Below are 27,178 nucleotides of genomic sequence, written 5' to 3'. Positions count from 1 at the left end.
AAGGACTAGATTACTGTGGTGCACATGAACCATGTTTCACACCAGGAGACATTTCATTGTGAGGTGGTTTCCATCGTTACCAAGCAACAAAAAAACTCTGCTCATTCCGTGACTCTGTTCTTTTTGTACCATATTTGATAAATCTCTTTTCAGGAAAGAATTCACTACTTAAACCACTGCCTTGCTCTTTATGATTTCTATGTACTGATCTTCTGGAGGATGACCTCTAGTTTTACTGCAGTTTGTTGGCTAGGACTTCAGAAAATTGGAGAAACAGGAGCAAGTGGAGTCTTTTAAGTTTAGTGCCACATAAGGACAATAGAAGAGAATGACCGTGGTTTCCCATGGAGCTGAAAGGCAGGCAAGTGCCTTTAAAAAGTCTGTCTTGTCAGTTGAACCAGTTCACAAGATGGATCGCCAACAGTGTCGAAGTCTGTTAAAGAAGATGCGCATGCCTGTTGTGAGAGGTCCTGAGAACAGACATGGCTTTGCCAACTTTGAAGTGAAAAACAGTAATTCTTTCCTTAAATTCAGTCCATTCACCTCTCCAGTAAAGCCGAATTACCCTTTGTTCCCACACCGGGATGTGCCTTTTGTGGATCCCTGCTCAGGTTTTGTGAGTCCAGGAGCAGATGCTTACCTGCAGCCCAATGTTGGAAGAGCTATTGAATTCCTAGTGGACTACAGTGGTTGGAAAACTCACCAGCGGGTCCCCATCACAGGGAAGAGAGGCCATTCTGCCCACAGGAGGCAGATGATCCTCCTGGAGGAAACCAGCCAGGACAGAAGGTGGAACTCCAGGGCTGTGTCAGCTGCTTCTGTCAGGGCACGACTCAGAGGTAAAGCAAACTACTATTTTTATTTCTTAATCACCAAAGAAATTGGTGATGCTTAACAAATAAATACAATTAGTTTCTGAACTCCATCCCCCGATATTTGATATTTGAACTGAATATAACAACTGCAGTAGAGTGTTTGTATGATTCATTACTCCTGATGTAGCAAAGAGGTACCAGTCAGCAAATTCTAATGAGCATTCTAATGCTAAAAAGAAAAAAATCTCTGAAGGTAAACAATGTTTTAAAACATCTATTTAACTAAATTGTGATGTTATATATAGGTCCTAATGAGCACCTGTTTTAATGTAAACCAAAATAACAAATCACTCCTGAGTCGGGAAATCCCCTGGATATTTCTGTGTCTTTTCCTGACAAGTTGCAGTGCAGCGCATTTAAAGACCTATTCCAGTGTCTAGCTGATCGGAGAAGTTCTTTAGGACTGCCATCACACGTTGGTCAAAGTACATATTACCCTCTTATTTTATATCAACGTGTTACACATAAAGTTGGGTCTGATAATTTCGTATTGATTACAGCATCAAAATGGAAATTCACTCTTTTTAACTTGAAGCAAAATTGGGTTGGTGGTTAATATTCAGAATTTTCTGATGAAAATTCTGGAAAGCAGAAATATCTACCCAGGGCTTCTAAAGGCAGACATAATTAGCAGTAAGCAATATGGTTGAATTTTTCTAACGATTAAGCCAATTCCAATGATTTTCATAGAGAAATGCTCATTACAGCTAGAAAAAAATTTTATGACAACTCAGGCAGTTTGCTCATAGATGGGCGGAGGCATTTCTTGGAACATGGTAAAGAAATGTAAATAAGCTCCTTGTTCCATTTTACTGTACAGAGATAACACTCTCACTTCACAGTTAGCTATACTTTATCCTTGTTATTGTCACCATAAAGTCTCTATGTGCTATAAATTCAGGCAGTGCTTTTGGTTCCTTGTTTCTGTCTTTGAACTTTGCATCTTAAATCACTTTAAGCTTACTGCAGTCATATAACAGAACCCAAAAGAACCCAAGAAACCACAAGGGATAAAAAAATATACTCCATAATTTTCCTTTTTTCTTCTTGCTCATCCTATTATAATTTTCACTCTTATTTCTCAGTTACTGTGTTCTCCATTTACATATGAAATTAGACCTCAGACACCACCAGAACTGATCAGATGTCTTTTTTCTGAAAGCCTCTGGAAAAGTAAAGGGGAAAGAATATTTGAGATATGCAATTCTATCTGACCATTAATTTTTCCAATGCAGAGAAAAGCGGACAGAGACAGAGATAGAGATACTCTGGCAGATACAGACAAACCTGAAAGGAACACAGGCAAAATCTGAAACTGAATGTCATCAAGCCCTACTCCTACTAATTTTAAAAGATAAGAGGTCAAAAACAGTACACAGTTTTCGAATAGTGAGGTGCAGTGAAGCTTGTGAGACTGCTGGTTTTGTGAAACCTCTCTGCATATGTCTTTATGTGGTGATATGAGAATCTCACTTTTTCCTTTAAAAACAAAAAAAAAGATGTTCTGGCTTTCATGGCTTCTGGGAAACAGCTTAGAAATGTGAATGAGTACCTCTTCAGTTTCTGACTCAGAATCCAAACCAGAAATTCCCCAAATTCATTATGCGTCATTGAATCCTGCTTTGTCAGATTAGGGGATTAGTTTAAGTAATAAACTGAAACTGACAGTGTCATTAAGCTTGTCATTAGTTAAAAGTGACAAAGCCAAGACACTGAGTTTCCAACTTGGACAAGAACAGATCATGCCATTTTCAATCCTGTGGACTGAGCAAATCATTAGGGTCATTGAAACCTCCAGAAAGTTGACTTCAGGAAAAAATTATTGCCATTTTTATGCTAGATCTTTCCACTGAAAGCAAAAAGAGAAGTAAATGTTAGAAGATAAATCATCCAGCAGTGGGCCAGTCATGTCAAGATGGCGAATTACAGTGTACAGTGCAAAAGCAGAGGTCTCTAGAAATGCATACATACAATTATCAAAGCAAATGTAAAATTATATACACGTCCTCCTAAGGATGTTGTAGCTGACATGAGTGTTTTACACATACAACAAAAGGAATAACAGTTGTAACCTTTAGCTCTTTAATCAATGAACCAGAGGAAGACTATTTTTATGGAACTACTAGGACATATGGGTGAATATATTTGAGCCATCTACCTCTTTACTGTAGAGGGCACTAGTACATTCATACATATTAAGTAATTACAACATTTCAGACATAAAACTTAGTGGAAGCATTTCCATATGAGCACAAGTTGTATATTTGCAGATAGCATGTAAAGTTTACACAAAGCTGAGGCAATGAAGATGCAGCCACCATCTTTACTGCAAGCATGTTACCTGTTTAAGAGACACTTTCCAGAATAATTGTTTTAATTGGAGAGTCATTCAGTTTGAAAGCTCTTCACAGCGCAAAGATCCACAAATCCTGTCAAGATTTTCAAAAGCAGCAGTTATAGCACACTGTGCAAAAAGCTCTTTAAAAAACAGGTCATATTATTTCAGTATCTACATATAGCTTTAGGATACTAAACTTAGTCTCTTTTACTGAAAACTGTGATTTTCTTTTAAACTTTGTCAGAGTGGTTAGTTCTGCAAGAACTAATTTTGTATTCTGCACAGTGGTTTTCAACTTTTAGTCTTTGAACTATTTTCTCCAAAGTGTAGCTAAAATTTCTACAAATAGCTAGGAAAAGTAACTCTATTATGAATTAGCTTAAATTTGTTACATAAAGGTCTTCATAGGCATTGGAAATTTTTAGGGGTCTGCAAGTGAAAAGCAGGTCAAAACCTGCCTAAGTAGTACATTCTTGATACTAAGTAGTAGTTTCTAGTTCATAGAGTGATGTGATGGCTGTGTGGCTGCCTATCTCTTTTATGTATAGTATTGCAAGATATACTTAGAAATACACCTTTCCCAAAGTCACCAAAAGCATTATGCTAGTTAATGGCACAGCAGTTTGAATGATACTGTCATACATATCCCTTTCCTTATTTATAGGATTATTTTGTGGGTTTTATCCTGATTCCCTAAGGAGACAAGTTGTTTCTATTTGTCTTGTTTATTTATCTATTGGTTCTCCACTAATAACTTTTAACCCCATTGGCCAATTTCTGCCAAATTTGATGGAGATATAAACATCTTGAGGATAATTGCATCCCTGCAAGATTTTTGAAGGTTGAAGTCTGGGGAGAGGAAAGACAAAAATAAACGTTCCTCTAGCCGGCAGTGTGCTCAGGTGGCCAAGAAGGCCAACGGCATCCTGGCCTGTATCAGAAATAGTGTGGCCAGCAGGAGTAGGGAGGTGATCGTGCCCCTGTACTCGGCACTGGTGAGGCCGCACCTCGAATACTGTGTTCACTTTTGGGCCCCTCACTACAAGAAGGACATGGAGGTGCTGGAGCGTGTCCAGAGAAGGGCAACGAAGCTGGTGAAGGGCCTGGAGCACAAGTCTTATGAGGAGCGGCTGAGGGAAATGGGGTTGTTTAGCCTGGAGAAGAGGAGGCTGAGGGGAGACCTCATTGCGCTCTACCACTACCTGAAAGGAGGTTGTAGCAAAGTGGGTGTTGGTCTCTTCTGCCAAGTAACTAGCGATAGGACAAGAGGAAATGGCCTCAAGTTGCGCCAAGGGAGGTTTAGATTGAACATTAGGAGAAATTTCTTTACTGAAAGAGTGGTCAGGCCTTGGAACAGGCTGCCCAGGGAAGTGGTGGAGTCACCATCCCTGGAGGTATTTAAAAGACGTGTAGATGAGGCGCTTAGGGACATGGTGTAGTGGGCATGGTGGTGTTGGGTTGACGGTTGGACACGATGATCTTAGAGGTCTTTTCCAACCTGTATGATTCTATGATTCTATGATTCTTCAGGGAGCTGAAACTCAGGCATTATAACATCTTTCGATTTGTCAGCAGCTCCCTTGGTTATCAGCATGTGTGTACTGGCTCACCAATCAGTACGTATCTGACTCTACAGTGACTGCAGGATACAGCCTCTTGGTGGGTAAGCCTGATTCACAGGACCTGGTCAGGGAGAGCTGAAATTATTGAAATATGAAGTTGGGAGGATGAAGGAGAGAGAGAAATATCTTTAGGAAATCATTCACCTACTGCACATGGAATAGCTTGTTTATTGCTTTCAATAAACAAGGGGTTTGGCAAAGATTATGTAACTGTAGAAACGCAATATGCAATTACTAGTTTGGGTTGCATGAACAAGCTTTTATTACTATGTTTGCTAATTTGGATAATTTCGTTTATACAGTTAGCACTGAACATGACAATATGTGAAGTAGGCCAAACCATATCAATGTATGTTGTGATGTTATTTATCATTTACTTTCATCTTTCATGTAATTCAATGTATTTTTGTGGAAGTTTGTAATTCAGAGTGGTAACAGGTAACTGAACATTGGTGAATCGATTTTTATGGGACACCGTGAGTTGTTTTCATCCAGTTTAAAACATTAGGGATTGCTGCAAATTGATTAACACAATAGGATACCCTTTCTTTCAGGTTGGAGAACTCCAGTGAAAGTTGCTCCTGCTCTACCTGACCAAAATTATATTTTTGCATTTTGTATGGATCACAGTCTCAAGGCAAGTGTCTGGTGCTCTTCTTGTAATGACAGAAAACATATTTAAATCATTTTTTTCCTAGTCTGCTTTCCATTTAACATACTTTTGGTAGTGATTACAGTAGTGTAGTGAAATCGGACTTTTTAATTTCTTCATCTAATTGTATTGAAATAAGGGCTATATTTCATGTAGCTGTATGTTAGCATGACCAGATGGCCACCAGAGTGGCCATCACTCCAATAATTTTCATTTTTGTACTGTTACTCTGGTTAAGGGATTTAGACTGTAATGTGAGACTGATACGAACAATGTCAGTTATGTGTAACTGGAGACAGAGTTAGAGCAAAAATACCAGAATGTAAAAAAGCTACCAAAACTTCATACTTGATATAAATATTTGTGTATTTTATACTTAGGCACTGCCTTATTTGATGCAAGTCACAAACAAATAAGTAAATCAAAATACATCAATGATTCCATAGCGCAAGTCTAATTAAGTCTTTCCCATATTGAAAATGTAATGGCATCCTTCATCCTTCTACACTGATGAGACTATTCATAGTCCTTAAAGCATTGAACATGCTTAAATAGTTAGAATGGAATGGCATGGAATGGCATGGAATGGCATGGAATGGCATGGAATGGCATGGAATAGAATAGAATAGAATAGAATAGAATAGAATAGAATAGAATAGAATAGAATAAGACTAGACTATTTCAGTTGGAAGGGACCTACAATGATCATCTAGTCCAACTGCATGACCACTTCAGGGCTGACAAGTTAAAGCATGTTGTTAAGGGCATTGTCAAATGCCTCTTAAACACTCACAGGCTTGGGGCATCGACCACCTCTCTAGGAAGCCTGTTCCAGTTTTTGACCACCCTCTCGGTAAAGAAATGCTTCCTAATGTCCAGTCTGAATCTCCCCTGGCACAGCTTTGAACCGTTCCCACGTGTTCTGTCCCTGGATCCCAGGGAAAAGAGATCAGCACCTCTCTTTCCACTTCTGCTTCTCAGGAAGCTGGAGAGAGCAATGAGATCACCCCTCAGCCTCCTTTTCTATAAACTAGACAAGCCCAAAGTCCTTGGCCGCAGCTCACAGGACATGCCTTCCAGCCCTTTCACCAGCTTTGTGGCCCTGTTCTGGACACATTCAAGGACCCCCTTCTTATATTGTGGGGCCCAGAACTGCACACAGTACTCAAGGTGAGGCCACATCAATGCTGAATACAGCGGGAAGATCACCTCTTTTGACTGGCTGGTTATGCTGTGTTTGATGCACCCCAGGATGCGGTTTGCCCTCTGGGCTGCCAGGGCACGCTGCTGACTCATATTGAGCCTGCTGTGGACCAGCACCCCCAGATCCCTTTCTGCGGGGCTGCTCTCCAGCCACTCCTCTCCCAGTCTATACTTGTGCCCAGCATTATTCTCTCCTAGCTGCAGAATCTGGCATTTTGACTTGTTAAATTTCAGCCCATTAATCATAGCTCCATGCTCCAATCTATCTAGATCCCTCTGCAAGGCCTCCTGTCCCTCAAGAGAGTCAACAGCACCTCCCAGTTTGGTATCATTAGCAAACTTCCTAATGGTGCATTCAACTCCTGCATCCAGATCGTTGATAAATATATTGAACAGAACTGGCCCTAGAACTGAACCCTGAGGAACACAATTTGTAGCACTGAACATTGTAAAAATATATCAGGCGTATGTGAGAGACTGCAAAGTGCATTTGCTATGCCATTTTATAAATAATATAACAAATGGAAAGCTACATTCCTGAGGAGTAGAGAGGCAAGGACATTCTATTAGTTTCTAAACTTGTATTCACTATATAATTAGAAAGGCAAAAACCCAGCTAGAACTCAATCTGGCCACTGTCATAAGAGACAACAAAAAATGTTTTTAAAAATATATTAATGACAAAAAGAGAGCCAAGGAGAATCTCCATCCTTTATTGGATGGGGGGGGGGAAACGTTGCCACCGAGGACGAGGAAAAGGCTGAGGTACTTAATGCCTTCTTTGCCTGTCTTCAATAGTCAAATCAGTTATCCTCAGGGTATTCAGCCCTCTGAGCTGGAAGACAGGGATGGTGAGCAGGATAAAGCCCCCATAATCCAAGAGGAAACAGTTAATGACCTGCTACGCCACCTGGATCCTCACAAGTCTATGGGGCTGGATGGGATCCACCCGAGGGTACTGAGGGAGCTGGCGGAGGAGCTTGCCAAGCCACTCTCCAGCAGTCCTGGTTAAAAGGAGAGGTCCAGGACAACTGGAGGCTTGCCAATGTGACGCCCATCTACGAGAAGGGCCGGAAGGAGGATCTGGGGAACTACAGGCTGGTCAGCCTGACCTCGGTGCCGGGGAAGATTATGGAGCGGTTCATCTTGAGGGTGCTCACAAGCCATGTGCGGGACAACCAGGGGATCAGGCCCAGCCAGCACGGGTTCATGGAAGGCAGGTCCTGCTTGACCAACCTGATCTCCTTCTATGACAAGATGACCCGCCTAATGGATGAGGGAAAGGCTGTGGATGTGGTCTACCTGGACTTCAGTAAAGCCTTTGACACTGTCTCCCACAGCATTCTCCTAGAGAAGCTGGCAGCTCACAGCTTAGACAGGTGTACTCTTCGCTGGGTAAAAAACTGGCTGGACGGCCGAGCCCAGAGAGTTGTGGTGAATGGAGTTAAATCCAGTTGGCAGCCGGTCACAAGCGGTGTTCCTCAGGGCTCAGTTTTGGGGCCGGTCCTGTTCAGTATCTTTATCAACGATCTGGATGAGGGGATTGAGTGCTCCCTCAGTAAGTTTGCAGATGACACCGAGTTGGGTGGGAGTGTTGATCTGCTGGAGGGTAGGAAGGCTCTGCAGAGGGACCTGGACAGGCTGGATCGATGGGCTGAGGCCAACTGTATGAGGTTCAACAAGGCCAAGTGCCGGGTCCTGCACTTCGGCCACAACAACCCCATGCAACGCTACAGGCTTGGGGAAGAGTGGCTGGAAAGCTGACCAGAGGAAAAGGACCTGGGGGTGCTGATTGACAGCCGGCTGAACATGAGCCGGCAGTGTGCCCAGGTGGCCAAGAAGGCCAACGGCATCCTGGCCTGTATCAGAAATAGTGTGGCCAGCAGGAGCAGGGAGGTGATCGTGCCCCTGTACTCGGCACTGGTGAGGCCACACCTCGAATACTGTGTTCAGTTTTGGGCCCCTCACTACAAGAAAGACACTGAGGTGCCGGAGTGTGTCCAGAGAAGGGCAACGAAGCTGGTGAAGGGTCTAGAGAACAAGTCTTATGAGGAGCGGCTGAGGGAACTGGGGTTGTTTAGTCTGGAGAAGAGGAGGCTCAGAGGAGACCTTATCGCGCTCTACCACTACCTGAAAGGAGGTTGTAGCGAGGTGGGTGTTGGTCTCTTCTCCCAAGTAACTAGCGATAGGACGATAGGAAATGACCTCAGGTTGCACCAAGGGAGGTTTAGACTGGACATTAGGAAAAATTTCTTTACTGCAAGAGTGGTCAGGCCTTGGAACAGGCTGCCCAGGGAAGTGGTTGAGTCACCATCCCTGGAAGTATTTAAAAGGTGTGTAGATGAGGCGCTTAAGGACATGGTTTAGTGGGCATGGTGGTGTTAGGTTGACGGTTGGACTGGATGATCTTAGAGGTCTTTTCCAACCTTAATGATTCTATGATTCTATATTAAATTCTCCTTCCTGAGTAAAACTTCTCAGAAATAGATCCACTCTTGATCTCCAGTTCTGGCTGGCTGTAGTATGTGAAATTGCATGTTTCACTTTCTGATGCAAAAGAAGATAGCAAACTAGAAAAATGCAGATACATACAGTTCACTCTTTAAACAATCAATCTTAGTATCATATATGTTGATAGCATTGCTTTCTGCCATGTATTTGATTTCTCTTAGGAATCAAGTGATCCTTCTGCAAGATGGAGAGAAGAAAAAGCAAGGGAGTATTTCTACAAGTCAAATACTCAAAAGTGAGACACCATTTCTTTTAAAAACAGTTTTTACTTGTTTCATTTTTTCATTTTCTTTTTGCTACTATGCACCTTTGCTTCATTTTTTCATTTTCTTTTTGCTACTATGCACCTTTGCTTCATTTTTTCATTTTCTTTTTGCTACTATGCACCTTTGCTTCATTTTTTCATCTTCTTTTTGCTACTATGCACCTTTAGGTAGCAGGACATATAAGAATACAAACAATTTTTCTATCACTTGGAACTTCTGGTGTTTTAACAGCATTTAGCATAGGATTCATCTCATGAACTTTAGTTATCTAAAAACTTGCATCCAGTCTATGCCTTTCATCTCCACTTCCTCTATAGGCAGTGAAGAGAAACTGGAGTTTCCAAAAGGGCATTCTGTACATCTGTCTTCAACGCCTGTCACAGGCATGATATGAATGGTGTCTAATCTCTATTTATGTCTTGTCTCACTTAACTGATTATTCAAATTCAGACAAAATAAAACCCATCATCACTGTAAGCTTATTGGAAGATAAAGTATCTTTTTCAATTAGTGAGTGAGAAAGTTTTAAAGAAGATAAGCCTGTGAAACTGTACCATAACTACTTATTCCCCAACAAGCAACATGTAATTCCAGACTTTTCATTTCCCTTTAAACTAGAAATATACACCTTTGTTATTTTCTACATCCTTCTTTGTCACATAATTCCTTATTATCTAGCTACTGATGTCATTCACTAATGATTATACGGGAACTTTTTTCTCTTCTTTTTTATTGTTGATCTAGAGCTTATGAAGAAGTTCCTTGGGATAACATATTACCTTCCAAAATCCAGCCTCCAGAATCAACAGTGGAGGTGTTGGCTGATCCTGTCTCCCAGTGTTTCACAAAAAGGAGATACAATCCTGAACCTGAAATAAGCCAAGTCAGTGAACAATTTCTTGCCAACTGGTTTTAGGTTTTGTTAATGAAATGTAGCCTAAATTTTGTGTAGGTCATACACATAAACCCACAGCAATGTTTTAAAATAAAACTAGTCCCAAGTGAGCATTTAAGGTCATCAGCACACTCCAGTAATTGCCTCAAATGATTTCATATTTTTTCCCTCCCCCGCCCCTGTAAATTGGTACAGAAGAAGATATGCATGCACAGTATGAAAAGAGAGGATAAGGATATTGATGAAAAATTGGTTGATAGGAATGATGCTGTATCATAACAAATCTCACATTAAGTTAGTTGTTATTATTAACTGTAATACTTATTATTTTTACTAAACTAAAATTCAGTCCTGCAATTGGTTCTGATTGCTTCATGAAAATCTATTAAGCCAAATTAATTAGGTAATGTTGCCTTACAAGAAGCATCTAATTATGATTTTAGGTTATTGGAGGCTTCTGGGACAGATTTCAAACAAGATCTTTTACGTCTCCACAGAGACCTGTTGATTTGTAAGTTTCATTTTTTTGTGAATATCGGGGTCCTCTGAACACTTCCTTTATGAAGTCTGCGTACAGTTAATTATTTCAGAAGACTAAATTCAGCAGCATTCTATAACTAAAGAAGTTAAGATATTCAATCAATAACTATATGAAAAGTATGCTCTAACATGCTTCTCCTGTGAGAGAGTTAAATATAAAAAGCATAACAAAAGTAATCTGTGAAGTGAATGATTGTCATGACTGCATACAGCTGATGTTTTCATTGAGACATGACATTTATGAAAACACCACGGTAATCATACACATGTACAAATGCAAGGTTTTATCTGCTGTCTGTAGAATCCAAAACAATCTCAGAGTGGAGCATTTTAGATGAGCCCAGAAAAGGAGGTTCAGAAGGGCCCAGATAAGAGCCAGGTAGAGAAGGGGAAGGAAAGGTTGGTCAAAGCAAGATAGGAAAGCTGGAACTCGCCTCCTTTCCAGGCCATGAACCAGCAGGTTTGCTTGGGCAAACTCAATGGACAGGTGTGCTACTGGGCATAGTCAGGCATACAATGGGAGAGACAGGTGCCTCTGCAGGGTGGAAGGGAGATAGAAAACACTATTATTATGGTTTCTTCAATGTTGCTCTTTCAAAGGAATATACACATGGCCAGTGAGAGCAGCTTGCAGGGACAGACCAAGAGAGAAATTCAGACCTGATGTTAAATTTTCCCGTGTTCTCAAGAATGAATTAAAGAAGTCTTACAAGTAGAGAAGCAGTTCATTTTTAAAGAAAACTTGCTTATACTATCCTCAGAAATTAACTGAAGTCCCAGTATCTGAGGATGAAGATTAAAAGACAAGATTCTGCCTGCTGAACTGGGTCATTTAGCATATATGTCAATCTAATAATTTACCATGGTCTTTTACCAAATTCAAATGAGCATTGCATCATTCCAAGAGCAAAACTTTGACTTGTCACCACCTCTCTTTTGAGACCTCATAAATATTCTATCAGAATATTCTGTCTGGTGAAAAAAAGGTGATTGATCTATTTTGTCTTTAACAGTGTAAGCCGAAGCTCTCGAACCTGTCATATCCCTTTGTATACGTAAGTACAATGTCCCTGGGTTGTTTCTACGTCCTACATTTTTGATTAAGCCCAAGCAATCCATCTCTCATTTTCTGAAGCAAGAGTTGTAGATGGCCTATGTTATCTAATCTTAAGGTATTTTCTGGTGCCAAGGGAGAGCGTGTGCTGAGTCTCCTCTGCTTGCAGGTGACTCCAGCCTTTTACCTGTAAACTAGAAAGCAGGATCCATTATGTCCTTTTTGGAAGAATATCCCAGTCTGATTATGGGCATAACCAAAAGGACACGAGATGACACATTTCTATCTTATTTCCATTCTTCCCAGGCCTCCTCTCTGCACGTATGTACTAGAGCTGTCATTTGTTATGTGCTGCAAGTTCAGCAGATGATTGTTTTCATCTTGGGACATGCCAAGCACACAGGGCATTTCATCTCCATGTTTTTTCTTGTGGACCATTTTAATAAATAACTAGAATTTTGGACCATGCAGTATATGGTTCAGCTGCCTCCACCAGCTGTCTTATGAATAATGTACATATCTTTGATTTTCTTTCTATCCAAACAGTGGCTGTGTTGGTGCAGTAAATTTTGAAGACATTGACAATGCCGATGTAGACTTAATCCCACTTAACCATGTGCGAACTTCAAAGCCTCGCTACACAAGCACTGCACAGTATGTTTCTCTTATTAGCGTGATTTTGATATTGCCTCTTGAGTTCTTGTTACTTGGAAAAGGGGAAAAATCAGTTAAAGAGCTGGTCTTGGGCCAAAAGAATAAAAAAATATTGGGGAACATTCCTTATTCTTTTTAATAACTTGAATGAGGTCTGTTAACACAGAAAGCACAGTGGGCTTTCAGATTCAAGGCTGAATTTGAAGAGTACTTTTTAATAACTGAGTCACTAATAAATGGTGGTAACTGCAGGATAACTGCCTGCAGTGGTCAGTGTAGGTCTGTATACATCTAAGGGACCATTCAGCCTAGATATACAAAATTAGTCAAGGAAGCTGATACAAAATGAGCAGAGATATGTCTACTGAGATTTTGTCCATCTACTTGTCTTATGGTAAGCTTAAATGCAACCTGTTTTGACTATGAATTTTTCATAGAACATTAAGGCCTGATTCTTTATTGTATCACATTAGTGTTATAGTTTCAGGGAAATTATGCTCCTAACACCATGCATCACGCTTTTCAACTAGAAATGCTGATTACGTTTTTTTTCCATCCAGGAGTTGCTCTGGGGCCCCAGTGACCCTGCCATCCATCTAGTACAGAATGGTCATAGTGGACTGACAAAAATTGACTGTTGGACCAAAAGCTACTCGTAGTGTGCCCATCCTGGGAAGCAAAAGCTGCCTGTGGTAACACCAGTGCAATATACTGCCTTGGTGTAATGAACTCTTCACGATCAGCAGACTGACCTAGTCTGGGATGGAAATCAGAGTATGCTCTCCCTCCTGCTGTTAACCTTGCTAGCCTAATTGCGTGACCAAGTTTTAAGAACTCAGCAGGCACCTTGCCCTTTTTCTCAATTGAGAAAGGCTGCATGTGAAGCTAGTCTGAGCACATCTGCTAGATTATACCCCAAAACACCTGACTAATGGTTCCTAATGATGCTGAGACTACCTAACACAGGCATTCCTGTAAATGCCCAGCAGCAGAAAGTAGATTTGTGTTACATACAAGGCTCAAGGGCGGAGGACATGGAAGAGAAGGTTCTGAGCTTAGCATGCACCAGGAATTTCTGTTGATGCCATTCTGAATAGAGTCCTTACTTCCAAAAAAACTATGTTTATTTTCAAACTATGACATGCTTTCATACTTCAAACACTTCCTGTTCTTTACTATTAATAACAGGTCTGTTGGGTAGAAGTGCATATGCCATTCTTTGATGGGTAGTGTGACTTGAGTATTGCCATGTTAAAAATGTGTGATTTTTAATTTTAGCCACTAGATGGCCTTTGAGTTTGCAAAAGCTCCCTGAATGCCAGTAGGAACACCTCCTGACTTTTAGCTAGATCACGAACTTTGACGTGCAAAAGTTTTCACTTTAAGGCTTTCCTAAAGTTCTCTTTAGTAGCTTGAGCTGGTATTAAGCATTTATTTGCAAACTTTTGAGAAAGTAAAACGGTAGAAGTAACAACATAATGGTAAGAACTAAAAAAGGTAAAACAAAAGAGGAAAGAGACTGTTCTGTTTACTTAATCAGATTTTCTCTTTGCATAGGCCTTTCTTTTCTGTCCTTTCATTGCTCTTGCACAGTCCACATTTGTGAGGAAACTACAGAAGGGATACTTTGTTGGGGGAAGCAGAGGGAGAAGAAACTGTAAAAATATTTCCCTCTCTATTCTGAAGAAAAGGCATAATGCTGGGCCTTACTCACATATGGCAGAGTATGTGCTAAATATTCCTAGTTTCTGGGGGCTGCCTTGGAAGTAGCTGGAATTTCTGAGCTCCACCTTAAGTCTGTTCATTTCTGTTTCTTACATCAGTTTCAGGGAGAATGCATATCCTTTTGTAATGCGTCACATGCTGCCATACTTGTGGGGAATGGCACATCATTCTTCACACAGCCTTATTCACTACAGCAATAGATTCACGGACAAAATAAGGTGCTAAGCATTGTACAATGATCAGATTTGACCCATATTACTGCAATCAAACTTATTAATGTCAAGCTTTTATGTGCATAATGTACCATTCTGATTGTTTTATCTCCTGCACAAGTCATCTGATTTCTCACAGCCTTCATCTAACTTGTAACTTCTGCTTGAATTAGAACATAAAATAGTATAAAATGATTATTGAGAAATGTGCTTTAAAAATACAGCACACATAGCATACAACATAGTGCTGAACAGGGATTTCTGAGTTTCTGAGCTCTTAACCCTTAGTTCCGCCATGTCATACTGCTGTTGCTGAAGAGCTTTGAAGAATAGAAGCTGATGTGCACACTGTGCTGGAGACGGACAGAGATGTTGTCTGGAACTATTTGCAGCGTATGGTATCATAGTGGATTTGTAAGTTTGAGCAACAGGTTCTGTATTACCTTCTCTGGTATTCTCCATGTCATTTTCCTGTTTTTTAGTGAGTGAGGCCATGGGTTTCATTGATTTCTGGCAACCAGGAGACGAAGATCTCTGAGATCTAAAAGATTCTGACATCTCAAAGGTGTGAAAAACTCAATTCCACCTGAAAAATTCTATTAAGTTCTTCATAAAGTGTATTTATTCTCTATGATTGTCAGACATCAAGATTGCTATGATTTTAAGCAGAAGAAAGAGGAAAGTCAGAAAAAAGACATAAAAGTGATCCCTATAAATTGTGTTTTTTGCTTTGTGTGTTTGCCAGTAGTTCTGGAAAGATGTGTGAAGGTATTAAGGCTTCTAGACTCCCACCAAAATCCTTGAGAAGTTAGATATATGCTTTGGATTTAGAAGCCTAAATATGCTTTGTAAGTCTGTAAAATGTAAAAATCTCTTTGTAGATAGTCACTTTCACTCTTTCATGGACTAGCAGTTGCACTTCCTGCCTCTAGCACTTGGGCAACAGCATCAGCGCTCAGGCATTACTCCAGAGTGAGACACTATTCTTCCCCAGACCATGCAAGAAAGTGGTTGCCATTCAAATTATTAGCAAAGCTGAAACTAGCTAGAAGTCATCTGTCATGTAATTTTGCAGAGACAAACAGGAAGAGTGGTGAACCTGGGCATGTTTTGTATGTTACCCTTGCACCCACCCTCTCTTCCTTTTGGCAGAACAGGAAACCGTCTTCTGTTTTTCTTCTTTTTTCTTAAGGAATTAGAAAAAAGATAAAAGTCATTACTTATGCTGCAGTTGAGCCTAAAAGTCCCTAGTATAAGACCGGTGGTGTGAAAAGCTGCTGTGCATATACCCAACACTCTAGGTAATACCCTGAAGTCTCTACCATGCAATTTGGAAGTTCTGCAGATGGGAATCCAGGTGCAGAGGGATTAAGTGATTTGCCAAATCCCATTGGGAATCTGTAGCACTGTTAGGAATGAAACTTCATGTATCCTGAGCTCTAGCCTGTGCCTTCTTTTTTTACCAAATTCTGAGCTTTAAGCTATTGAAATGGTGCTTTGCTGAAACTTGGTTTTAAAAAATAATAATTAGCACAAAATGATGGCCATAGTTCTTAAAAGTTAGGCTGAGACACAAGTGAAGACTTCGGAATCTAAGTAATTTTTTATCCAGTTTTTCTCTGTGGTTCAGATATGGAATAGCTGTGGGAGCCTTCACCACATGTATAAAGCCATGTCATAAGTGTTGTGACTCATCTAGAAATGCTAAATTTACGAATCTGAACCTATTAATCAAAACTGTTTGTGATCTGGTGGCAGTCTGGGATGATCAGTGGGCATTTCCCTAAGGGAGCTGCTGAAGTGCTTTTCTCAGGTCAGACTCCTCATCTTCGCACTTGACCAAAGATCCTGGATGGTAATTCGGTTCCTCTCGTTCTCTTCCAGGCTTTCATTAAAGCCTGTCTTGGGGGAAAGGGATCAATTACACCATCTCTTGAGGTCTGTTCCAGCCCTGGAATGTAGCATCACTCTTAATATCCTTGGTTTGTGGGTGCACTCCTGAATCTGCTTTAGGATGAACTTGTTCCTCTCTTTCATCCTTGGTTATGTTGCAATGTGGGCCTAAAAGCTGGAATCTTCTATCATTTCTTTGCCAAGGGCAACATACAAATCTTTAAAAAAAAACCAGCCAGTCAAAATATTAGGACGTTGTTGTGAAGGAGCACTCTGAAAATCTCTTTCTAATGCAGTCCTTTTTCACCAACAGATCTCCAAAAATCTTTTATAAAACTTATCATGATCTTGTTTTACAGCTCAGTGCTCCATCAATGGACTACATTCTCAGACCACAGGAGTTGTAGGCTTGAATCTCGTCTTTTTATGCCACTAACTAACGAGGTTCCAAATTGAATGCTGTGGTGCTTTTTTATATTTTCACTGTATGTTGCTTGTGCAATTTTATTAGGTATACTGGACAACAATTGGCCAGTGGGTCAAGTGGCTTTTGTTGTATTTTTAAATTTACTGACTTTTTGTGAATAGTTTCTTTTTCTTATGGGTGTTTTTCCAACTTTGTCTACTTTAAACTCTCTTCTTGTATTTGCTTTCTTTTCTTTCAAACCCATGAAGTGTAAATTCAAAGGTATCTGCTTAACAAGATTTCCTGAACAGGGATAGAATTGAGTATTTGTTCATATATTTTGCTGAGACCTCTGCAATTTGTTTTAGAAGACTTTGGCATCTGAATTGATTATGTCTGTTTTCCTTGGTTATTTTTTCTTTGTTTCTTACTGATTTGATTATTAATTATTTGCTTATAGTATTTATTTATTTATGGAAGATGAATACTGCATTTGGTTTTATATGTCACATAGCTAACTATGTAGGGAAGCAACTGAGAGCTAAAAAGTATGTTTTGTGCAGCCAGCCAAGCTTTCAAAAATAGCTCGACGACCACACATGAAAACCAGAATTCTGAAAGAGCTCACATTCTGGGTGCACGTTGATTGCTAAGCTCCTGTGAAAATCTGGCCACAAACACCACAATGAAACTTTTAGGTGCAGAGCACTTCTAAAAATCTGATCCCCTGTGTGTAACTGCTGCTCCAACCCAAATGTGTATCAAGGAAAAGGAGGACTGCCTGAATTCTGAGGAAACACTGTATTTTCAGCTCCCGCGGGCAAGTTACACCAGGGAGGAAACTTCGCAGCACAGCTACAGTGACTTCCAAGAAGGCTCAGACAGCTAAATTCTCTGGGCACTTTTGAGACGCTCCATGTTATTAATAAATGAAAATATGTAATGACCCAATTCATTCTTTCTTGTTATTAAGAACTACTTTGAAAAGAATCTCTCTCTTATTCAGAAGTGCATTTTGAATCTAATAATTTTGAGAACGATACAGAAACTGGTTTTACTGCATCATATGGATTCCCAACATAATCGTCTGCTGTTCTCTTTTTCTTAAACATCTTTATAGATATGTAATTTTGTATAATTCTCCTCCACCCCTAGTCACCAGCTTTTTCCTTTGTTGACCTCTTCCCCAGTCATCTGCTGAAACACGGTTATGCTCTATGTGGTATTTTAGTTCTGCAGGTGTTTTAAGGGTCAATGGAAAAAAAGCCTCCCACGCTGGTGATGGGGATTTCCTCTGTAGCATTCATGGGCAGGGCTCTGGTAAATGCTCAGTCTGTCAGACACAAATAACTCTCCTTCTTGGCATTGTTAGAACTTCCTTACACCCTCAGTGAGTTAGCAGTACTTAGTGTAGCACACTTAGTGCATTCCAGCATACACAGCAACAGTTCATATCAATCAAGTGTTATATCTGCCTCGTGCTTTCCTCTTGTGTGTGTCTTTGTATTATAGCACAGCAACTTCCTGATTTCTTACTGTGGTACTTATTGCAACCTACATCTTGAAATGTGACAAAAAGAGTTAGGACAGAGATTATGTTTTCTTGTTCCACATTAAAATCCTCTGCCTCCAGAATTAAGTAAAAATGTGGCAGTCATTAGCATTTTAAAACTTGCTACTCATAATTCATCAGCTCTCATAATACTCAGTAGAGGGCAGTGCTTACACAATACATACACATTCTAACAAAGTATTATTTACTTAGCAGCACTTTTAAAGCATCAACTAATTAATTGCCATAACACTGGTAAAGTAGATTGTAGCATTCGTTTTTGAAAGATGATGACTGAGGAGGCTGAAGTGACTTGTCCAAGGTCACGGTTGTCTGTGTCAGAGAGAGGACAGGATCTGACCAAAATCAATTTCTGGAAGCAGTTGATTGAAATAGGAACTTAATACATACAGTTTCTAAGAAGACAAAGTCCTAAGTGTTCAAGTCCTGCAGTTCTTGCACCAAGCTATTTTCTGAAACTACCCTTTATTCTTGGTTTCTTAAGCACATTGGGCAAAATGCTACTATCAGTGACTTCAGTCATATTTCTTCAGTGTAGTCAGCTTCCAACTGACTATGTGCATGCATCCCTTATCATTTCAAGTTACCACAGAAACCTCACAGGCCACAATTAGCTGGGGACAGGACCCTCTGCTGCCTTGCACCTTGCATAGTCATTTTCATGGGCTGCCTAAGAGCTTTCCCACAATGTATCTTTTCTTCAGAAACTGACAGCTTGTCCACCATGTATGCCTTTTTAGTGATTTTCCAGTTTGAGTCATTTGGGGGGTTGAGGGTGGAGGATGCTGAAATATCCTATTTTGACATTTTCCAAATGAGATTTTATTGCTGGCTTGAAATGTTTTCTTGTTTCTGAAAAATATTACCCCCTACTACAAAGGGGGGTTGAAAAATTTGAAAGCAGAATAAAAGTGTTTGAAATTGTAGAAACAAAATGTTCCAGTTCAATGTGATTCAAAATATTTCTGGGGAATTACCATTTTGATGGTTTTATCCTTTTAGAAACCCCAAATCCATTTGTAAATACCTATTCCCTATCCTGCTTTGATGGCTGAGGGAGAAGAGTATGAAATACAACCCTGAATGGTCTGGTCCCATTCTTTGCTCTGCATGGAGCACCTTGCTTTGACTTCGCAAGTTCTCTCAGGTATATTCTTTCCCAACACAAGAGAGTGTATGCATTGAGTTTCCTGACATAGGATCACATCTGAGGTGTTTTTACCACAGGTTATTCCACTTGGCAAATAGGATTATGGAGTAAAAGAAGGGCCACAAATGTATGACATGTCAGTCTTCCTGGAAGGGAATTTGAGGTGGAAGCCAGTTGCAAGTCTTATGTACTGTGAGTGAGACCTGAGAGGCCTGCTTTATAATTGCGGTAACCAGAAGAGCTAGTTAATAACTTAATCTGGTGATTTAGTTCTATAAGATTTATAAGAAAGAGTAAGATGTTAGGAACTCTTTGCATGCAAGGTAAGAATCTACTGGATTGCTTTCACTAGACAGAATTTTTGCATAAAAAACTTGGATACCTCAGTTGCTCAAGCTGAAGTGCTAGATCCAAGGTTTTCAATAATTACAAATTATTTGGGGGAATCTTGATTTTGCTCCCATAAAAACAGCTGACATGGAATTTACATGGCAAACCTGGGCATCCAATGCCCTGGAGACACCCCAGAGCATCACTTCCAGCTGCTGCTTCAGAACAGTGTGGGTCTCCCATGGGTCCTGTGCTATAGGGGGTTATCTCAGATACCTTAAGGCATCTGAAATAGCTCTAAATGCCAGTATGGGTGGCCAACTAAATTAAGTCCACACTGTTTTTCTTGAACACTATCAGGGAATAAAAATCTTCAAAGACATCCCGAGATGGACGTACAAAACAGAGGCACACCAGAGCAGAAGCGCTCAGAATCACCACATTCCACTTGAAAAATCTTAGAGCTTGCACAGATTCAACTGCCAACACTGTATGTTTCTTATTGGGACTAAGATCTGCTAGCATGATAACAAGGAAGTGTATGAACAAGAGAGATGTCATGGTTACAGAAAGAAAGCTTGGTGACGACAGCATAACCGCAGAGGAGTTTTGTATGTTGCCCAGTGGTAGCCTGGCGCTTAGCTGTTTTCTTTGGCAGCAACAATCTGGTTTAGCAGCTCATTAGAGAAAACACATAAGAGCTAGACAGCATGATCCAAAAACAAAAAACCAAAGGGGTATTTTTTTAACCTCAGTTTCTTCTGCTTTATCACATACATAACCGCAGCACATTTTTGCATCTTCTTTGCAGGTTCCTAAGAGAGCAGCTGTTTTACTGTAGTGTAAGCTTTCTTACTATCCTGGTACTTTTAGCTTCTCTCTACCCATCTCTCTTCTCTTTCAGAGCTACATCTTTTCCACATGTTATGAATATACCAACTTCTGTCAATCCTTCCTAACAGACAGCCTAGAACAAATCTTTATCTTGAGTCATCTCTCAGGCTTGATTTTTGGGTAACATTGGCCATTTATGGTGCTTTTCTCTTTTCTTCTAATTTTGCAAGTTTTAAAGGTCAGAAAATTTTATCAATCAGATACCTCACAGTGCAAAATGTATTTTAATATCTCCACAGTTGTATAGTTATTATGTGAGTTAACTCCAAATAGGCTTATAAAATGTTGCTAGTTAATATGGGGCTTCTTGTTGTGATCTCCTTCTCTTCTCTGTAACATTCATACAATTTCAAGGAAGTCAACGGAATTTCTTTATTATGTGTGAGAGATGTATCTTGGTATGTAGCACATCACCAGGGTAATAAAACTCTGTTCATAGTCTGACTGATTCCTTCGAAGTGATATCACATTTTCAGTTTTGGCTGAATGCATGTGCTTATACTTACACCCACCCAATGTCCATTGCGTCCCTCAGTGGGTTCCCTGCATATGCAGATGAAATTTTCTACACAGAGTTACTTCATCTGCACATAGCCTGACAATTGTCTACTTTGACATGAAAAAGCAAATTTGTCTGCAAGCCATTTTGTCCAATTCTGAAAATATGTTCCACTGCTGTATTATTTTTTCAGGCCTACTTGTTACCCCTGCATGGCTGCTATCAAGGCAGAGAGCAGATTTGTTACTTGCTCAGCCAACTACTTGGCGATTCCCTGTAGGTAACAGCTTCCCAAGTGCTACAAAACTGGCGTACTGATTCTACTGTCTTCTCTGGAGGGTCACGTACTGGAGCATAGCCCAGGGAATAAAGCAGTGTATGAATGTATGGGTTAGTGCAAGGCTATTCCAAAATAAGACAAAGAACTAGATGGTCTTTCTGCTAACTATGGGTACAAAGACTACAACATATACCGCAAATGCTCCTGTGACAAGTATAGTTCACCCACAGTCCTTTGTTATAACAATACATTGGTACAGCATTTTGTCATTACCTCTGCTATTCTGGTGAGGAATTTCAGAGCCAAGTTTCCTAGTACACAAGTCAAAGAATTTTCTGATAAATCACGTCTCACACATATGTCCAGTTTTGCATCCTGTGCTGAACTTAGTTGCGGAGAAGTAGCTGATCAGCTGTAGTGACGCTAATAGCTCTATGCACTTTATAATTAAAGGAATTGTTCATTTTTACCCGGAGTACAGGGGAACCAAAAAATACCTCATAGATTATTTTAAAGGAGGCACTGTTATCATTCATGCGGTCTGAAGACCTACAAAGGACTAATGCAGGCAAGGTTTACAATCCCAAGTATTTAGTTGATTCAGTGGATGAAACAGCTTGTCATGAGCTCTTACCTCCATGTGTGTGGGTAGTCGGGATGTATGTATAATTCAGCAGTGTCCTATTTTGTGCTGTCAATATAGAATAGTACTGATGATATTCTCTGAATAACTTCGTGTTGCAAAAAAGCTGTCATATTGGGAGTTTAGATTGTTTTCTTTTTAATCTTTATGGATTATCTCTCTGAATTCATATTAGTACCTTGTTCTTTCTTTTTTGCTTTAGTTTTGTCCATCTCTGCTTCATTTTGCAGCAATTGCTATCAAAATTTTCTGTTGTGCTACCTCAGATAAATAGAATTCTTTCCTCCATCTCTTTAAGGAACTTTCTATTTGAATTTCACATTGAAACTTAACATCAGAATTAACAAAAGGCTTTAGTTTTCCAAGATGTGGCACATACTATCTCAGTCCATGGTGTACTCAAGCTAGAATTTCAGTTGATGTGTCTAAGCAATGTTAATAATATTACATATACATGTAAATACATTCTTAATAAATTCTAGGGGAAATTTAGAGAACTTTAGAATCATTTAGGAAATAATTTGTTGTTTAGGTCATGAGAAATCACACCTGTTGGCCTAAAGCCTGCTACCTAAATTCCATGTTTGAATCTGGAACCTAAATATGAGCTAAATCTGTATCATATTTTTAAAGAATATTTCCTTGCTTTTTGTGCTCTTTGTGAACCCCGTGACCCCATTTGTTCTTTGAGATGAAATGTTGCTTGTAATCATGAATATCATACAGATATTCAATCTGAAAAACTGGGGGGAAAAAAAAAAAGAAAAGTCACTAAAGAACTCACTTTTGCCATGCCTAACCAAAGATTTTGGGTCAGATCATCAGCTAGATCATCATAAAGTTGTTTCGCTGATCTTAAAGAAGCTATGTTCATTCATACTTCTAAGGACTACTCATTATATTATGAAGAGTTTTTACCCCATCCATCTTTGATAAACACTAGCTATTTTAGAACTGATCTGTAAGTCGTATTTCAAGCCTATAGTCATTTAATCTACTCTTTCTCCAACCCTCACCCCCCTTTAACTTTTTCCTTTAGCACTCCAAATATCCCTGGATACACTGGCAAGGTTCATTGGTCAGCAACCCACCCGGCAAATTCTAATCTTCCATCAACAACCCCATCAATAATTGCACGAATGCATGGGTAGGTATGAGGTATATTTCTCAGCTTGTTCAGAAAGATTACAGGGAGAATCCTAATTGCATTTATTTAGTTAAAGAACAATTAAATATTAAGCGTGACATTCCATTGGCTTAAAAAATACAAATACAGTGGGGTTGGATCTCACCACATTATTGTCATGCTAATCTTTTGAGGTTTTAGAATTTTTCTGGAACATTGTAAAGTATGTATTGTGAAGGTACCTTAACACTGAGGTAAATCATGATTTCTAAATGTGGATTATTTCTACACTGGGAAATTTTTTCTTCAGCTATGGTCACTAAGTCATGACTTAAGTGACTATTTTTTCTTGATTGATTGATCTGTCTGTGTTTTGAAAGAGGCCCATGAATGTCAAAGTTAAAAATTCCCAAAAGGAAAACGTGTGGTGTTGTGTTTCCAAAGTGGTGTTGGCAGACTTGTAAAATGGGTATTTGCTATACAAAAATAGTTGTTAAGAATGGGTGGGTTTACTCAGACGGCAGTGAGAGGCAAAATCATGCCATGCCCCACACCGATGCAGGCCAGGACCCTGTGACTATGAAATCATCATAGCCCTACATCACTGTCGTGGCTACGTCATGAAGTGAGTTAATAATCTTTATTCTCTCTTGCTCTTCCGTTCAAGGCTTGTTAAAACTATGGGCCAGTATAAGAATTTAGGTGTCTAACTCTTATTGGTTTCAAAAGAGCTGGACACCTCAGAACAGCTGAAAAACTGTTTTCCTTTTGTTAGCAAAGAGACCTTCTGACTTTGGCAAAGGACCAACCTAGCCTTTCTCCCAGTAGCTTCAGAATAGCTTAGTAACTATTTGTTTCCCCTCTCTCCTTTATGATTTTGTGCTTTAGATTCTGATTCCTTGTTATCCATAATGATCTAGGACATGGTGACACTATCCGAAGTTTCCATGTTTTCCTGAGAAATTTTCTTCCACTAAACTGTTTAATTGGCCTAAGAATTCTGTTCACAACACATCACACTTCTTTTTCAACACTGCCAGTGAAAAGTATCCAGAAAAGGCTTGAGGAGCTTTAGGGAGCTGCCTAGCTTTTTAAGAATTCACCTTGTCAAGTGTTCCATTGTTGTGCAAAATGCACTGACTTCCATTTCTGCTGCCCTCCATCCGTTCACCTCTGTTCTTTTTCTCTTGTGGTTATACTTAGAAAATAGGCAGTCACCTGTAGTCGCAGTTTGCTGTTGACAGGGAATGAAAATACGCAACAGTGTCATGAGTCTCTGTAGGCTAATAAAGCTGAACTCGGAGCAGCCTGATGCAAGACTAACTTGCTTGTAAATGTCACAAACAAATAAAAAGGCAAATGCATCTTAGCAAAGATCATTGACAGACTTCAGACAGATACCTGATTTCAAGAGCAAAGAGACAGGCGCCACTGTGATCTAAGAAAGGAAAACACATGTGTTACTTCCTTTTACTTTCTACAGGTGTTACTGTGGGTGTAGTTCATAGTGGATGAATTTTCTTAGTTTTTAGTGGGTAGCAAGAACGGGGTTCTAATTCTGTGCTAATGGAGACTTTCCAGAACCAGGACAGAATCCCCTGACTTTTTTGAAGAAGGGTGTGTAGGAACAGATAGCGAGCATAATCAGACCCAGACACTGTAGATCAGGTATAACCACCCTTTTTCTGAGCTGAGTGGTACATTCCCCTGAGGGTAGAACCACTGGTTGCAAAATTGTAACAGTCCTATTTTACTTTCTCTGTAGCTACTTGAGGACGAAGATAGTGTTCACTGACTTAGATGGAGGATCGTAGCCCTCTATGAAACTGCTATGTAAAACTATTAGGAATGCTGGGAGTCTCCCCCCGACATTGGTTAGTGATGCCATTAAAGAGAGATGTTTAACATTTGATTCCTTCCCTTTGTAAAATAAATGATAAAAGTCCTGCTGATTTCAGTGGTCACAGATCAAGCTAGACTGTAGTGGAGAGGTGAAGAGAAGAGCGGTTATTCCTGGAATTTGGGGTCAGACTACCCCAATTCATCTCCACATGCTTTTCATATAGGACGTGATCTCATTCTTACTGTTTTTAAAATTGGTGACCCCTTTTTTTCTCTCTTTGATCATTCTCAAGCCATGACTGTAATAATTTCTCAGAAAGTAGCAAGCGATTGCATGTGTTGGATGTTTTTATAGCTGCTTTATTTGACATGTCTACAATATACGGTCAGTCTCCTGAAGACAATTATGGGTATCAGAAGGAGTCTCTTGTCTACTGCTAACATGGTCTAATAAATGTTCCTGTCAAAAACATCAGCGATATCAGATAGACCAGGCAGCATGCAACCACTTCTGCACTGTATTTCTATCGCATGGAGCTTCAACAGTATGTGGGGCAAAATCCTTTATACCTGTTTTAAGCATTCTGAACTCAACAAGATTGTATAGGATATAGAACAGAAGAAATATGGTTTCTTCATCTTTGAATATGAATAGTATTTTTATATGTCGAGCTTTATTGACATACTTTTATTGTATTTTTATTTCCAGGTAATCCCAAGGTGAAGTCAGAAAATTAGGTTTCAAAGTCCTTTTGTGCAATTAAATTCTGGCAGCATTGTTTAGCTTTTGCATAGGAAGAAATGTTTTATGTGTTGTTTTGTGTTTTGTTTTGTGTTTAAGTGAACTGTCCATTGCTACCCAGAAAACACAAATCCGTTTGCACCACGAGTGGAAATGTGTTTGCCTTGCCATAGTTAATATAAAGTAGTGCTGGATTTAGCTTGATTTTAGAGAGGTGGATTGCACCTTTTCAGCAAGTTGCTTTGGAGATTTCAAAAAGGATCTTTAGGTCAGAAGAAAATATTTTTTGTTTGGAGAATGAGTGAACATAAGACTCTGTGGTGAGTTTTGTGTCAGCCCTGCTTTTGATTAGGTGTTTTGCAGCAGAGGGGCTACACCAACTTAGGTTGTAGATATAAGATTATTTATAGTGCCTCTTCCTGTAAAAGATTAGAAGAATATCAGAAGTCTAGCATAAATTGTTCCCTCCCAGTCCCCAGCATATTTTCTAATCCCCATCCCAGTATTCTGTACCACGAAGACTGGGCATCTAAAGCAGGTATGTCATGGTGCCAGCAAAGTGTTTTTTCTAGGCTTGAAAGCCAAAACTCCAGCATCACCAGTTAGCCCTCCAGGCACTACAGGGCCTTATGTGCTTGAATGCGTTCAGCATGCTCATGGCAGTTCTCCACAGTGTGCAGGTTAGTTGTGAAGCAACTGTGTGTGTCCAAGACAGACTGAAAAGAGGCAAGAGGCAGAACATACATACCTTCCTTATAGCTGCTGTAGGGATCTGTCTTTCAGCACGTTATATATATCTGGAAAGTAAGATTTAAAACTCTTAGGAATTGTTCCTAAGGGAGCTGATTTTAATACTACGGAATATTGCAAATTATTAGTATTCTCTGAGGCCAATGGGCATAACTGTTTATGAAGGACGCAGTGAGAGGGAAGAAGAGGGAATGTTTAGCAAGATGAGAACACATTTTAAAAGTCTTTTTTTCTCTGTCTTTTTGTGACTGCAGATACATAGCAAAACACGGAAGCTCATCTCAGTATAATCACCAGGGACCTTTTTCCCAAATGGTGACTCCAGTTAGTCCTCAGAATTCTTTCAACAAGAGGGAACGAGAAACTATTACAGTTTAGAAAGTGTCAATCCTTTTTACCTGCATAACTGAGAGCCTCACTGTCTGACAGTGAGGAGGAAGGAAATGTGTGAAGATGTGTGGATACTTTAAATACGGAACAAAAATAAAATAACATAGAAGTGG

General features: G+C 39.8%; 1 protein-coding gene across 1 annotated transcript; it reads left to right on the top strand.

Moving 5' to 3' along the window:
* The first annotated feature begins 328 nt into the window (after positions 1–328).
* Positions 329–27,178, top strand: SPMIP7 (sperm microtubule inner protein 7). The gene is made up of 9 exons (XM_075140690.1): positions 329–839; positions 5,390–5,472; positions 9,363–9,436; positions 10,212–10,350; positions 10,806–10,873; positions 11,916–11,957; positions 12,503–12,610; positions 23,255–23,362; positions 26,930–27,178. Exons 1-9 carry the CDS (start codon positions 329–331, stop codon positions 27,051–27,053), a joined length of 1,257 nt encoding a protein of 418 aa, XP_074996791.1. The 3' UTR covers positions 27,054–27,178.

The sequence above is a fragment of the Calonectris borealis genome, chromosome 2, assembly GCF_964195595.1.
Source record: "Calonectris borealis chromosome 2, bCalBor7.hap1.2, whole genome shotgun sequence".
Lineage (NCBI taxonomy): Eukaryota > Metazoa > Chordata > Aves > Procellariiformes > Procellariidae > Calonectris > Calonectris borealis.
Note: the sequence above shows the minus strand (reverse complement) of the source record. Positions and strands in the feature narration are given on the sequence as shown.